The 14,261-nt window shown below is 42.4% G+C and overlaps 1 protein-coding gene across 2 annotated transcripts in view; it reads left to right on the plus strand.

The window, feature by feature from the left end:
- Window positions 1–3,932: 3,932 nt before the first annotated feature.
- PIK3C3 (phosphatidylinositol 3-kinase catalytic subunit type 3) overlaps window positions 3,933–14,261 on the plus strand; it is a 139,931-nt gene continuing 129,602 nt past the window's right edge. For both annotated transcript variants that reach the window (XM_090037664.1, XM_090037665.1), the window contains exons 1-4: window positions 3,933–4,084; window positions 5,939–6,127; window positions 8,013–8,156; window positions 8,961–9,090. In XM_090037664.1, the coding sequence (XP_089893790.1) occupies window positions 4,017–4,084; window positions 5,939–6,127; window positions 8,013–8,156; window positions 8,961–9,090 (531 nt within the window). In that variant the 5' untranslated portion in view covers window positions 3,933–4,016. The remainder of the gene's footprint in view (window positions 4,085–5,938; window positions 6,128–8,012; window positions 8,157–8,960; window positions 9,091–14,261) is intronic.

Consider the following 14,261-nt stretch of genomic DNA (forward strand, 5'->3'; position numbering starts at 1 on the left):
TCTCCTAGCTCATTCCCACGCCTCTGAGATCATTTTTCTCCTAATACCGACCCTGGGGTAGTGGAGCTCCACTATGTTCATTATGATGAGACGTTTCTAAATGATACCTTCTATTGCAAATCAACACAGGAGAAATGCAAGGTAGAGACTCGGCAAAGGTGCTGAATGATGTCACATCAAAGTGCACTTTCATTCTGCCCTATGCTTTTTGGATGATTTGGACAGATAAGGTGTTTGATTTATGATGGGGGTGATGTTGGAGCCATTTAGTCAAACTCAAATCTTGAGCCAACAAGGAAAATGTGATGTGAGTGGCTCAAAAGATTGGAGATTAATTTAAAAATAATATTTTGGGTGCTTTTCAACTGGTTTCTGTTTTCAGCCTTGGATCACTTAACCTTTGTTCGGCAGCCGCAGCAGCTAGACATTTACCATTTTTCTGTATTCATTTATTTAAGTGAAAGCTGAGATTCTCATGCAATCACTTGATTTTAGCAACTGAAGCTTTAAAAAAATAATACCGAGTCTTGTGAGACTTGTGATAAAATCACAGGCATTGGCAACACATGCATTCAGCAATAAAACTGTTTTTATTATACTGTACTAACACACTTCTACTGCATGATGCCAGTGCACTGAGACTATTGTCATTTTTACTCTGTCATGCTTTGTTGTTATTCTCAGTGTAAAATAATAATGATACAGACTGAAATCATGTGGTGTCTGCTTGTACATGGAAAAAAAACCCTCATAAACTGCTCTAGTCCATATTATCAGATATACTAAAGCCATCAGCTTATTCCAGACACGGTGCCTCACATTTTCTAGTGATAAGAATTTTCATTATTAACCATTGATTTTTACTGTTCTGTGTTGAATTTGATTAATGAATTAAGTTTCACAACATACTGTGAGGTATGAGGATGCTATTATCCATATTTTACAGGTCGGGGGGGAAGGTACAAATAGATAGTTATCAGAAAAAAAGTAATGCAGGAACTCAACAGGAGAGATCGAGGATAACTACAGAGATGAATGGATTTTATAGAAAGTATTTTCATAAATATTTGTTTGAATAAACATATTTGCTTTCTGGCAAAGCCTCTTTTTTTCTATACTTAGATTGCAAGCTTTTTGGGATGGGGACACTCTTTTTTTGTTTCTCGGTATAAATTCGGTTCAACTGGGCCCGATCCTTGATTGGTGAGTATAGCTCCTAGTCACTTCCCAAGGAGGAAGCAAATCTGACCACCTGAAACTGGGATCCTGCTCCTGCCTTTCTGTTTTAAGGTAATCTGCATCATCAGAGAGCATTGCAAGAGCTGAAAGACTCCCTACCAGGTAAGAACTGTCTGCCCAGAGGAGTTTTCCATCTATTGACCCCTCTGTGAAATCCTACGAAATATGAACTTTCATTTCTACCCAGGAGAACTTTTACAATCTTTTCTCTGATGCTTGATGAAGGGTGTTGGTGCCCAAAAGCTTGCAATTAAAGAATTATTTTTGTTTTTTTTTTGTGCAAAAATCTTGTTGGTTTAATAAAAAAATAACACCCCTCTACTTAGAGCCCTGATTGCGTAGTCACTATTACAGCACAAATAATAATGACCATAAATGGTGATAACAAAATATCGTAGATTTCCCATGACTGTGCCAATTTTTCCGGTCGGTGTTTCGATATCCTCAAGGACTCCCTGAAACTGGGCTCTTATCATAATTTGGTAGATTTATCTTAGCCCAGTGCTAGGCAGAGTCCTGTCCAGGGCAGTGAGCTGGTTGCATTAGCAGGCGGCGGAAAGAGCAGCTGTCAATATTAAGAATGCCGTTAGCATCAGTGAAATGAAGAAGGAGCTACGTGTTTTCCGGCTGCTGCTACAAGAGCTGTCTGATGCCAAACCTTTGCATGGATGCCACAGAAGGCAAACCTTGCTGCTGATACCGCTGCATTTTCCAAGAGGATGTGGCACGATGCCACCCGGTGCCCCATAAACCCCCCAACTTTCAGTGGTCAGAACCAGGTTGCTCACGCCAGCCCAGGTTATGGTCAGCGCCCTTATGCTGCACTGCCTCTCAGGTGGGAAGAAGCAGCTCTGAAAGTACAGCCATAAAGCCCTAGAGCCAAAAGACCAAGAGAAGATTGCAGAGGATCAAAGGGCAACTGTCTGTTCAGCGGGGAATGACGGCTTTTGAGGAAAGACAAGCCCGACGTGCACAGGAGAGAAGAAACCTCAGGAAGAATCTTGCACCACAACGAGACCTTGGTGTTGTGCTAGACAACAAAATGAACATGAGCCACCAGCCCGATGCTCTGCAAGGTCCCTTCCTGTCCCTAACAACTACAAAACCACATTTTTGGGACGGTTAGACAGGAACTTCATGTGTGATATGTGTGGAAGGGACTGTCACTCAAGACTTGGGCTCTACGGCCACACTCTCCAGTGTTCAACATGCTGATACCTCACTCTGTGCAAGTCTATTGTCTCGCAAGACAGGCAGGTGCCTCCTGCTAGCAGGGGTGGGTCGGGAGTGCAGGGTGGGGGTGCAGTGGTGCAGTTGTACCCGGCTTTGATTTCTGCTCCACCCAAAGTTTAAAACCAAATGCCTGGCAGTGGCAGTGGTATTTCTATTCAGGCAGCAGCGAGGGAATCAATGATCATATATCTCAGCAGTTCCCAAACTCTGACAGATTGCGCACCACCACCAATTACAAATGAAACAACCTTAAATGCCACAAGCGATTTTTTTCAGTTCAATCTGAAGTGCCACCGGCAAATTTGGGTCATATCAGGTAATGAAAATCAATTGGTTAATGCAGACCACTGACGGGTTGTCTGAGTCCCACTGGTGGTACCTGTACCCGAGATTGGGAACCACCGATATACCTGATTCCCTCTAAACTCTTCGTCCCACGAGTATCGATGATCCTCTCTCCTGTTTTAATGCTCATTAATAGTTGTACTTATCCAGCCATCCCTTTTTTTGGTGATTCTGCACTCTGTTCGCTGCTTGTGGCAACGTAGCTCCTAGCCTGCAGCCCTGCACACTGTTTTTAACACTAGCGACCAACACAAATTCAGGTGTGGAAATTTTAACTCAGGTGACCATCAATGCAGGCATAGAAATAACTTCCAGGAGGTGCTGCTCAAGAAAGTTAGCTTTTGTTTTTTGGAGAAATACTTTTTTTTTACGGATCTGAGAGATGCACATTTCATTCTAAGGAAACAAAGTCTTGGGATTACGCTCGCCTCATTTGTTGTGGGTTTTTTAATAGGATATATATATATATATAATATTATACATATATTATAACCTATTATATATACATATAGCCTATTATATTATATATTATTAGCCTATTTTTATATATATATTTTAATATATATATTATATATTAAAATAATAGGTTAATAATTGATATAATATAAAGGCTATATGTATATATAATAGGTTATAATATATGTATAATATATAATATATATAATAGGTTAATAACATTATATATAATACAATAGGTTTTATATCTATAAACCTATTGTATTTTATATATATATTTTTAACCTATTATGTATATTATATAATATTATATTAACCTACTTTATATATATATATGTAAATAAAACCTCTAATATTATATACGGCATTATATTATGTTACATATAATATTATATAAATGTTTGCCCCCTTGGATGCAGGCAGCGCTCTGCGCGTGCGCAGTGTCAGGGCTGCAGCAGGTGTTCACGTAGCTGGAAGCGTCTCAACCAGCGCAGCCATCCTGGCTTCAACAACCTGGGGGCGGCCATCTTGACAGGCATCTCAGTGGGCGCCGCCATCTTTGAGCCGTACAGGTGGAGGCCGCCATCTTGCCTGTACTACAGTGGCTGCTGCCTTCCATCTTGGAAACGGGAAAGCGCCTTCCGGGGCTTCAGCACCATGGCGGCGTCGCATGCGCTGAGAGGGAGGGCGCTGGGATTGGCGGAGGCGGTGCCGCGGCCGGAGGGGGCGTGTCTAGCGCCGTCATGGCGGAGCCCGAGAAGTTCTGTTATGTTTACAGCTGCGACCTGGACATCAACGTGCAGCTCAAGATGTGAGTGGGGGCGGGGTGGGGGTTGCTAGGCAGCGCCCCCCACCTTGCCCCACCCCGCGTGTGCCTGTGGGGAGGGGCTGGGATGGATTGGGGTGACGTGAACTGGGGTGAACTGGAGTGGATTGAGCTGGGCTGTGGTGACCTGACCTGGGGTGGATTGGGCTGAGCTGGGCCGGGCTGGGCTGGCACCCCCCTGCTGGGCATCTCCTTCCCTGCCGCTCCAGCGCCCACTCTCAGGGCAGGTCCCTCACTCCATCGCTTGCCTCGACCAGGCCCCCTCCCCCTCCCGCACCTTTGGGGGGCTCACCTGTGCCCCCGAATCAGCAGCTGCCCAGCGCATGGTCTCGTCCCTGCGCCTCGGAGAGGGTGGAGGAGAAAGGCAACGGGGCGGATGAGCAGCCTGGAGAGGCTCGCCCGCAAGGAGAGACCCAAGAGCTCGTTTCTGTTAGAAAACAGATGCCCGAAGAGTGGCATAAAGCAATGGCTGGGACAGGAGCGAGGGTCAGCGGTTGATTACGAATGCTTCAAGAAGAGACCCTGAGAAGAGCGCGTCAGCGTAGGAGCCCGTGGACACTGCACTGTGAAACTGCCCAGAGATGTGACCGCACAAGGGACAGGAAAGTGGCCCTGCAGCCACTGGGGTCCTCCTGGCCACTGCCTCTGTGGCTCAGACGACAGGGAGAGATGGTCTGCCCCAGTAAATGGCAGTTTTTTTGTTCGTCTGCTGAAAGCAGAGCTATGCCCACACATTTACGTGTTTGCAGGGTCTGTCCTCCTGGTCTTTCTGAATAACAGCAATTGCAGGGTGTGTTTGGGTCTTTCTGAATAACAGGATCCAGTGATTTTTCTCTCTCTCTTTCTGTTTCCAGTAAAAATATAACTGTGAAATTACCAAAATGACCAGGGGCCCCCTTGGGCCCATGTGGTCTGCAGACCCTTGAGGCGAGGCTTTCTTTGGGTGATCTCCTTTATTGTACTAACTGCATAGTTGGGATAGAGTTAGACAAGCTTTTGAATGCGAGACATTCTCCGTCAGGTGTGAGGAGTAAAAGGCAGTGCAGCACGGTAACAACAGTTGGAAAAGGGTGGAGAGAAACTTTCTCTGGAATTTTTTTTAGCTATGCAGTTGGTCTAATAAAACTTATCACCCCAAGAGATTCTTGTCTCAAGGTTAGAGTGATGTAGTCATGATGGGAATTATGTGAGCAGCAAATGGGGATCTTTGAACGATCCCTTAAGGGGATCCTTTACTGAACAAGTTATATGCCGTTGGTCCAATAAAAGATATCATCCTAAGAAATCCTTGCTTCTCAAGCAATTCCTGGACCATTACATCTACAAATATCACTCTATCCCTGTAGTTTTGGGACATTAATTAGCCTTCAGGTTGATTTGAAAAGTTTCTGCAAGCAATGACAGGTCAGTTGTGTCCTGAGTATTATCTGGACCTAGACTGACAAGAGGATTCAAGGTGAGAATAGGGAGTGTGTATCCTCCTCTGAACTAAGTTCCACTGTTGAGAGAGAGAGTATAAAGTATTGCTTTTCCTTACTGGGCAACAGATGTGCTGCTAGGTTTTGCTAGACATCTTGATTTTGTTTTTATTTTTTGGAAAGACTGTTTTAAGCACCTCTCATTTGTAGTGCAAATTGTGTTGAAAATGATAGCAGATTGTAGACCTACCCATACTCTGACACTTGTTTAGTAGCCATGGTTGTAGATTTATAAACACTCCTGAAAAATGGAATGGCATTGTAAGTGTGGTTATCAAACTGGTGTTGTAACTTAATATGATATATTTTATTAACCTAAAAACTGAGTAACTGAATTCTGTTTTTATTACTTTTTTTCTAGAGGAAGTCTGGAAGGGAAAAGAGAACAGAAGAGTTACAAAGCTCTTTTGGAAGATCCGATGCTGAAGTTCTCAGGATTATACCAGGAGACCTGCTCAGACTTGTATGTAACTTGCCAAGTTTTTGCAGAAGGGAAACCCCTTGCTCTTCCAGTTAGGACTTCCTACAAAGCTTTCAGCACTAGATGGAAGTAAGTAGCTGCATTGTATTTATTTTACTTCTCAAGAATTAGGACATAACTTTATATATGTTTTTTTCACCCAAATTCCAGTGTATTTCAGTAATATGCATACAGAGAAGTGCACAATATGCTTAATAGCATAATGGGATCTGGTCTGGCTAGGTTTGTACTAACTGTAGTTCTCTGCTTTGTAAATGACTATTCTCCTTTTTGCAATGAAACAATGAAGGGGTAGACCGATATCAAAGGGTTGCTCTTGGAACCCTTGAAAATGACAAGAACGAGTTAGTTTCAAATTAGTACCCCAGAAATTGGCAGTGCGGTCTACTCAGTGAGCACTGTTTACGTGGCGATTGGATGAATTCATGGCCTTTTTCAGTGTGGGGGCTATGTACTTAAAGGGAGTGTGCTTTGTTCCTTTTACAAATTAGAGAAGGGGGACTTTAACCTCTTATTTTGGAGTATTTGCTTCAGGTTTCTGATTATACTTTTAATATCATTATATGCTAGTGACTAAGAGTCCCAGGTAGGGCTCCATCCTAATAAGTACTGAGAGAGTCATTGCTTCAGCGAGATTATAGACTGTGTGTGTGAAGTTACATGTTACGCATAGACTATGCTAAATCTGTGTAATATTAAGTGGTGATAAAGTGAGGATGTGCTCCAAGAAGTTGTATGTGAACAGTTAATGCCATTTCATTATTCTTGCACAGCAATGAGATGCCACTAGAGGGCTGGTGAGCGGGGGTGTGACTAGGAATCAGGACACCTGGGCTCTATCCCTGCTTGGGGGTGGGTGGGGGTGGTGGTGGGGGGTAGGCAGTGGTAAATGCTAGGATGCTGGAGGACTGCAAATTGCTTATTTCATCTCTTTGGAGCAGACCTGAAGTTGCCTTAACACAAGCTAGGTAGCATGGTCCAGAGTTAACCCTTGCTTAAAGTGGCATAATTTTGAGACAGAGGGAACTTAGCATGAATTTAACATGCAGATGCTTGTGTTTTAAGTGTCTTTAGTATCGTCTAAGAGTAACATGGAACTTTATGCCTTCACAACAGGTAGGGAGGTGTAAAGAGAGAACAGGAAAACAGTTAAAAAATCAAGGAACAGAAAATGTGAGAGAGCTTGGCTAAATTGTATGAGATTGGTCCCATATGGTCTTAAAATCCTTAAGAGGGGAAGGTGGACAGTGATATTAGTGTTTTGGTTTAGTAAGTAGTACGTGTGTCTGACTTGCCATGAAGTCTAAGCCACTGTAGTACAAAGAGTGTCATAAATATATCATTTGCAAATCACATGTGTGTAGTGAAAACTCCTCCATGGCAAGCAGTTGGCACTGTATAAGAAAAAGGCAAAACCCCTCACTTGCATTTCTACTTCAAATTTATTCTTAAGAGAGAGGCTTTGAGCAGTGTACAACTCTGTATTGTAAGTATTGGGGAGGGGGTGTTTTTAAAGATATTGGATTATTTTAAACATTTTCATTGTAGTAGTAGTGACCTTCATGTAATTGCACTGTTATATTTTTTCCTGCCTGAGTATAACCTGTTTTCTACTTAAGTCTGGCCAGAAACATGCTCACTGAGTGCCCCTTTTTGGAGGGTGGAAGAATTGGCCTAACACATTTACATGGCAGTTTTGCAAAGGTGTCTGAATTCTGAGAATCAGTTGCAAAGTTAGTTTGCACTCACTTATGCTCTGGTCTTGCCAGTGCTGATGCTTGCATTTAAATTCACTTGTAACTAAACTGGTATAAGTGTTCATGCCGTTAGGATCCAAGTGAGCTTATTCAGTTATTCCTTTAATCTTCAAGGGAAAGAACATAGCTGGCATACAAAACAGAGCAACTTTAAATCATTAAGCTTGCAACTCTTATTGTGTGTTTTCTCTCCTTAGCTGGAACGAATGGCTGAAATTGCCAGTGAAGTATCCTGACTTGCCCCGCAATGCACAAGTAGCTCTGACCATCTGGGATGTGTATGGGCCTGGTAAAGCAGTTCCTGTAGGAGGAACAACAGTCTCTCTCTTTGGAAAATATGGGTATATTTTTCTTCCTTGCACGATACATGTTTAAACCAGCATGTGCTCAACTTCTGGCTCTGTGGGCCAGATGAGTGGTATAGAACCAGTCTGTGGATCATATCAGGCCTGTGAGCCTGGCACCTCTCTTTCCCATGTGCGAGGATTGGGTGCCTGAGGCCCGGCACTGCCTCCTCCTGCCCTCTGTGCACTGGGATTGGGTCCCAGAACCCTCGTGCTGCCCCTGCCACCACCTGGCCCTGCATGCTGGGCTTGGGCACCCCATCCACTGAGCAGAGCCTGGAGCTCCCCACGGGTCTGGAAATTGGCAGCAGGGGAACAGTGCCACTGCTCCCCCATTGCCCAAATGTCTGGACCCATGGAGAGCCCTGTGGGCCAGATGACACAGTGCTATGGGCTTGGTTCAGTACCCATGTAGTAGGGGGTTTTGCAGTAGTTGTAAATGACTGCAAAACTCACCAGCATTCAGATGCTGTAACAGAAGCAAGTAGAGCTTGCACAGGTGTGATTTCTCCTGTCTACAACAAAACAGCTCATCGGTACTTGGTATTTGCAGTAATCCACTGCTAGGATGCACAGGTCCTCTGTGAAGGCATACTTCTTACTTTTTGAAAGTCTGAAACCTTAATAGGGCAGGTGCAGGGGCCATTTTGCTCATAAATGCCAGTATTTGACTCGGTAGGGTTATATCTGCACTGCACTGCAGTAGGAACTTGTTCTTTTTCTTACAGCGGCAGCTATTGTTGGTTACTGACAGCTTCCATATTTTCAATTTATTGATATGACCCTGCATCTTTCCTGCAGTATGTTTCGTCAAGGAATGCATGATCTGAAGGTCTGGCCCAATGTAGAAGCTGATGGCTCAGAGCCTACCAAAACTCCTGGCAGAACCAGCAGCACAGTCTCTGAAGATCAGATGAGCCGACTGGCTAAGGTAACGGGAGTGCTGCAGTTAGGTCTCAAAAGGTGCTTGCATTTTTAATATGCAAGCCCACTTTAATGACAGCACCTGAGTAATGTAGAAGACCTGCTTTGCGCACCAGTTTTTGATTTTGCAGTTGTTTTCCTTATAGTGGTAGGTATTTCAGAGCACTAAATTGGAGTGTCCCAGCCCATATGTTCACTGAATTGAGACTTTTTAAAAATTATGGTTAGCTACAAGGGATTTGTGACACAGTGCAGTGTGTCTCTTTAAATTACAGATTGAAGTGTAAAAATGACTACTGTTCAGGATGATGTGGCCCAGATCCATTATAAGCAATGAGGGTAGCAACATGACCTGAAAGGGCTCGGCTGAGGCCTGAATGTTACTGCTGAGTTCCAGTAACAGCCATCTTAATGACTAACTTTTATTGAAGAACTCAAAGGTAGAGCTTTCTATAATATTCTTCAGTGATCATTTTCTAAAAAGTCAGGATTATCAAGCTTAGTCCTCTAATCAACGTCTGTTAGTTGTAGGATACTAATGAAGATGATTTTTTTTAAATGGAAATAACTTAGAAGAGACAAGAGCTACTAGTGTTTCTCCTTTGAAAACTTGATGATATTTTTGTTGTAATTGTGCAAATGCGAAGTTTTGTTACCAGAAGATAATAGAGGGAGGGAGGGAAAGCCTTTTTTAAATCCTAGTGCATTGCTTAGTCAAAGTCATACTCATTTAGCAGTTGAAACATCTGATCCAATAGACTCTTCGCACTAAGTTTAAGTCTCCTAGTTTTTCAAGGCAACCTTCCTTGTCTTTGTGCAAACCTAAGTGAACAGGGAGATAGGAAAATTCCAGTACCATAAATATGTCCATTTCCTCATCTTGAGATTTATCATGGCAATAAACTAACTTTCATTTAAGCTCTGTATCTTTTATAAGGCTAGCTCACCTTGAGTTTCTAATAGAACTCATTATAATCTGCTCACTTATAACCAGTAGGATACTATAACCTGAGCAAGGCTGAATTTCAAGAGCACTAAGAGGGTACTTTGATTTGTATAAAGCCTGAGGTACAGATTAATGCCTATCTGTCAGGCATAGAAACAAAAACGATACAACTAATGCCTAAACTGATTATCTGAATATGAATTTTGTTAGAATACCATGTAACATTGATGGTACTGAACAAGTTCCTCATCTGATTGTTCGGTTTTCCCTCCGCCACCAAGAGCTAAGGGTAACAAACAGTCTGTGACATTTAGAGTTAGCGCTGGAAGAAATGAAGTATGTGAGAGCTTAATTTTCTGATTGTATATGGTAAATTGCTTTCACATAGCAAAGGATCACTTACAGTGGTAGTGAATTCAGAAAACAAACTCAGGCATAAGTAATATTTTTTTGAACCTGATTTAGCACTTTATCCCCAGATCTGCTAATATAAGTCCATTTTCAAGCTTTGTGCCAATCATATCGCCCCACTTCCTGCTCCCCTTAGGGCAAGTCCCTAAGCCCTTGAGGCATATGGGTACTAAATGGAAACCACACACAAAGGAGTATTTATGTACTTAATGCAACGGATGTGTAATTTTAAAATGCATAAACAGTTTTTGGTGCAGAGATGGGGAGTCAAGTCTACATCCCTAGGGAAGTGCCCTAGCTGCTTGCCTGCATTCACATTAACATGTGCATCTTTTTGATGGCCCAGTGTGGCATTTAAAATGGAAATTTTTCAATAAAAGGGGTTGAGAGCCCGCCAAAAAATACCCTGTCACCTGATGCTAGAGAGAATTAAATCCTATTAAGCAAAGGAAAGAATTGAGTCAGTGGTTCTATACATGTGTGAGTATCCATTGACACATTGCATAGTAACAAGGTGGTATTATCCTAACCTCTGCTGCCTGGCTGTCATGTGAAAGAAAGCAATGACTGCACTGTTTCTGAAAGAAAGTGCTTAGGCACTTATGGCAGTGAGTTCTGGGCTATGAATTCCTAGTGAACAGAGGTGCTTTTCAGTAGCTAAGGCACTTCAGTTCTGAAAGGAGAGACAGTTAATGCATGCCCCCATCCTCAGATTTTCCTGTTGGTTGGCTTATCTCTGCTCAGCATGGTTTTTGTGGATTGTATTTTGCCTAGCTTTCCCCATGAACTATATAAGGAGCCTAAGGACCTAGCTCAGCGTGGCTTTTCCCATTAATTGAGCTTAGGCACTATTATGGCACCTAAGTCTTATAGAACTAGGGCCTTATAACCAACTTATTTGGGGTCATTGGGTTATTTGGGTTATTCCTGCTCAATCTTCTACAGTGTATTAAGTTCATCGTCTTTTTTTTTGTGTACCTCCTAGTACTTAAAGATCTCATTTCATCCCCATTCTTTTCCCATTTTCCAGTCGCTATACTGTAGTCATGCAGTTTGTGTTTCTTTGTATGCAATCCAAGTTTCTAGTATTTGGTGTAGCTTTGTAACTTCAGTGGATGTGGTGACATTTTATTTTTCCACAAAGGAAGTTATTTATTTGAACTTCTGGAATAATATGGCTTCCTTTCCTCTCTGTCTTCTATTTTTGTCTACCCGGGTTCAGGTTTGGCAGTTGTAGATGTGGATTGGCTGCATGCTCCTATATTGAGGCTCTTTAATTCACAGAGGGTACATCTAGACCAGATGTTTACTGTGCAGTTGACTAATTAGCTGCAGAATAAACATCTCGGTGTCTACACATGTGCCTGTATTAGACTTGTATTGAAAATACAAGTACTGCCCTGCTGCAGAGTAAAAAAGTGCCGCAGCTGAAGCATGAGGGTGCTTCAGTGCAGGCACTGTCTGATGGTTAGCCCTGTGTTGAAGCACTCTCATTCCCTAGCCATCCCCTCCAAAGCACTTGAGCCAAGGGGAGCAGCCCTTGGCTTGCAGTCTGACCCCCTGGGCCCCCTGCCAGCTGGGGCTGTTGCACCCCAGCTCAATGTGCTGCAGTCCTGGGCACATGTTCAAACAACGATACATTCTGGAGTTTATTGCTCTCGGGCGCAGATTCAAACATTAATTGCACCCGTAGATGCACCCAGAAGGTGCTCTGGATAAATTCACTAGAGTCCCATGATGGAGTTCCTCACTTACCTGAGGCTAAGGGAAATGGATTTATCTTTGATTTGGCATGCTTTATTTAGCAACTGCTTGAATTTAAGTACCATTGGAATTTTTTTATAACTTTCAATTGATGAGCAGTTATTGTTAATTTAGCCATTGATGAGCAGTTTTTGTTGTCATATATAAAAGTGAATTTGGATGTAGAAAAGAAAGTTTGATGGTGTTGGTTAAACACAGATGTTGTTTGGATGGGCTCTGTACCTCTTGAAGCTTTCGTTGTTGAATGACTTCTGGATTTTGCTTTCTGATTAAATACTGGATGGAGATGGATCAGATGGTGTCATGATGCTGAGTGATGTTTGACTATACAGTCCAAAATGAAATCCTCCAAATGAATGAATAGCTTTAAAAGTATATGAAGTTTTAAGCAGATGTTTTCTGTTTGGAGGCAAGTCTTTTATTCCCTGATGATTTTCTGACCTTTTCCCATTGATTTGTGTAGAGAATTCAGTCATGCTTGGCATTAGTTTTGAATAATATCAAAACCCACATTGTGTTGCTGGGGTAAAAAAAAAAATGGTTTCCTACATAGCTTTCTCAAGTTGAGGGAACCATGGCACATGTTCCATTTAGCAGTGGAGTGCCACATTGCCGTGAGACCATGAAATGTTTAAAAGCAGTTTTAGAAACTGTCAGTAAGGCTGAAAGCTGTGAAGATGCAGCCCCTGGGGTTGTTGACAAAGTTAACTTCATTCCCTTTCCGAGTCATTTACATGCAGGGACTGGATCAGTCTAGTGCTCTCCAACGTTAATGACATCAGGATATTATAATTAAGTACTTTATCTTATGAGCAGTTGGTTAATTTATGGCTTTTAAATGAAGGCTGCACTGCTAATTTCTTAGTTGATTCCTCCACTTCACTTCTCCCTCCACACCCATCACCACTCCTACCAACTGAATAAAATTGCCTAGATCCTACCATTACCTTTTCCCTAATCACTTAAATGAAAATTTTCAGTTCTCCAGGGAAATGGTGATCTATCTTCATTTTTCACCTAGAGAGCCTGTTTCTTATTTAGCAGTGCGTTCGTTCCCTTTTCCCCTTAGTTATTTTAAGCCCTTTATGTATTCCTGGAGAGACATGTCAGTTTTACAGGAACATATGACTGTAGACCTCTTGAATTGTGTACATCAGTAATTGCTGATGCATTGCTCCTCTTGCTTTTTAGAATCTGAGCAGATAAAAGAAAGAAACAATCTGCTTTTTAAAACGTAGACTTACGACTTCTGCTTTATCTTCTGGTTCAAAGGATAAAGAGAAATTAATATGCGACTATACCTTGCCAGGAGTTAAGTAAATACCATTGGGGTACACAGGCTTTCATGTACCTCTGTGGCATGAACACATGTCCAGTTTCTGCTGAAAATTTTAATATAACAGTTTCAAAATAGTAGAAATAAAATCTTTACCATAAAAGTCCATTCAAAGAACAGCTCTCGAAAGTTTTGAGTGCGTGGTGGGAAGGACACAGTTTAACATGGTCAAAATGATGGAGTAGCTGCTTTAATAATAATTTTGGAGGAGGAAAGAGAGCTATATATCTCTCGGTGGTCTCTGGGCATTGTCATGATACATGACATGACATGGCTTAGAAATGTCTTTGGGGGAAAACCTGCTGAGCTAGGAGTAGCACATTTGTAAATGCTAACAAAGGCTTAAGACTGGGAAGCTTTCACCCCTGGGAAGTAATGAAATCCAAACAAACCTAGTTTGGATCTTCAGAGGATAATGAACTGCGCTAAGACTGAAAGGGACTGTGCTACCCAATACAAAATAGGGAGATCCAGAGACAAAGTTGGTAGATACTGTTTGTGCTTATGGATCCTTTGTGCAAAGTGCAAAGACTAGTAGTTTTATTCTCTGGTCTTTTGCTTGCACATGCATGCAAGTGCCAAACCCTAGAAAGGGGCTCTGACCACCCTCCATCCCCACACCTTCCTCTTGATATGCGTCTTCTCTGACCTCTCCCTGCCAGCTCTCCCTAGCAATAAGAGCTAGCAATAAGGGCCTGTGGCACCTTAGGGCTCCTTTAGA

This window comes from Crocodylus siamensis, chromosome 3 (assembly GCF_052110815.1).
Source record: "Crocodylus siamensis isolate JL-2025a chromosome 3, ASM5211081v1, whole genome shotgun sequence".
Classification (NCBI taxonomy): domain Eukaryota; kingdom Metazoa; phylum Chordata; order Crocodylia; family Crocodylidae; genus Crocodylus; species Crocodylus siamensis.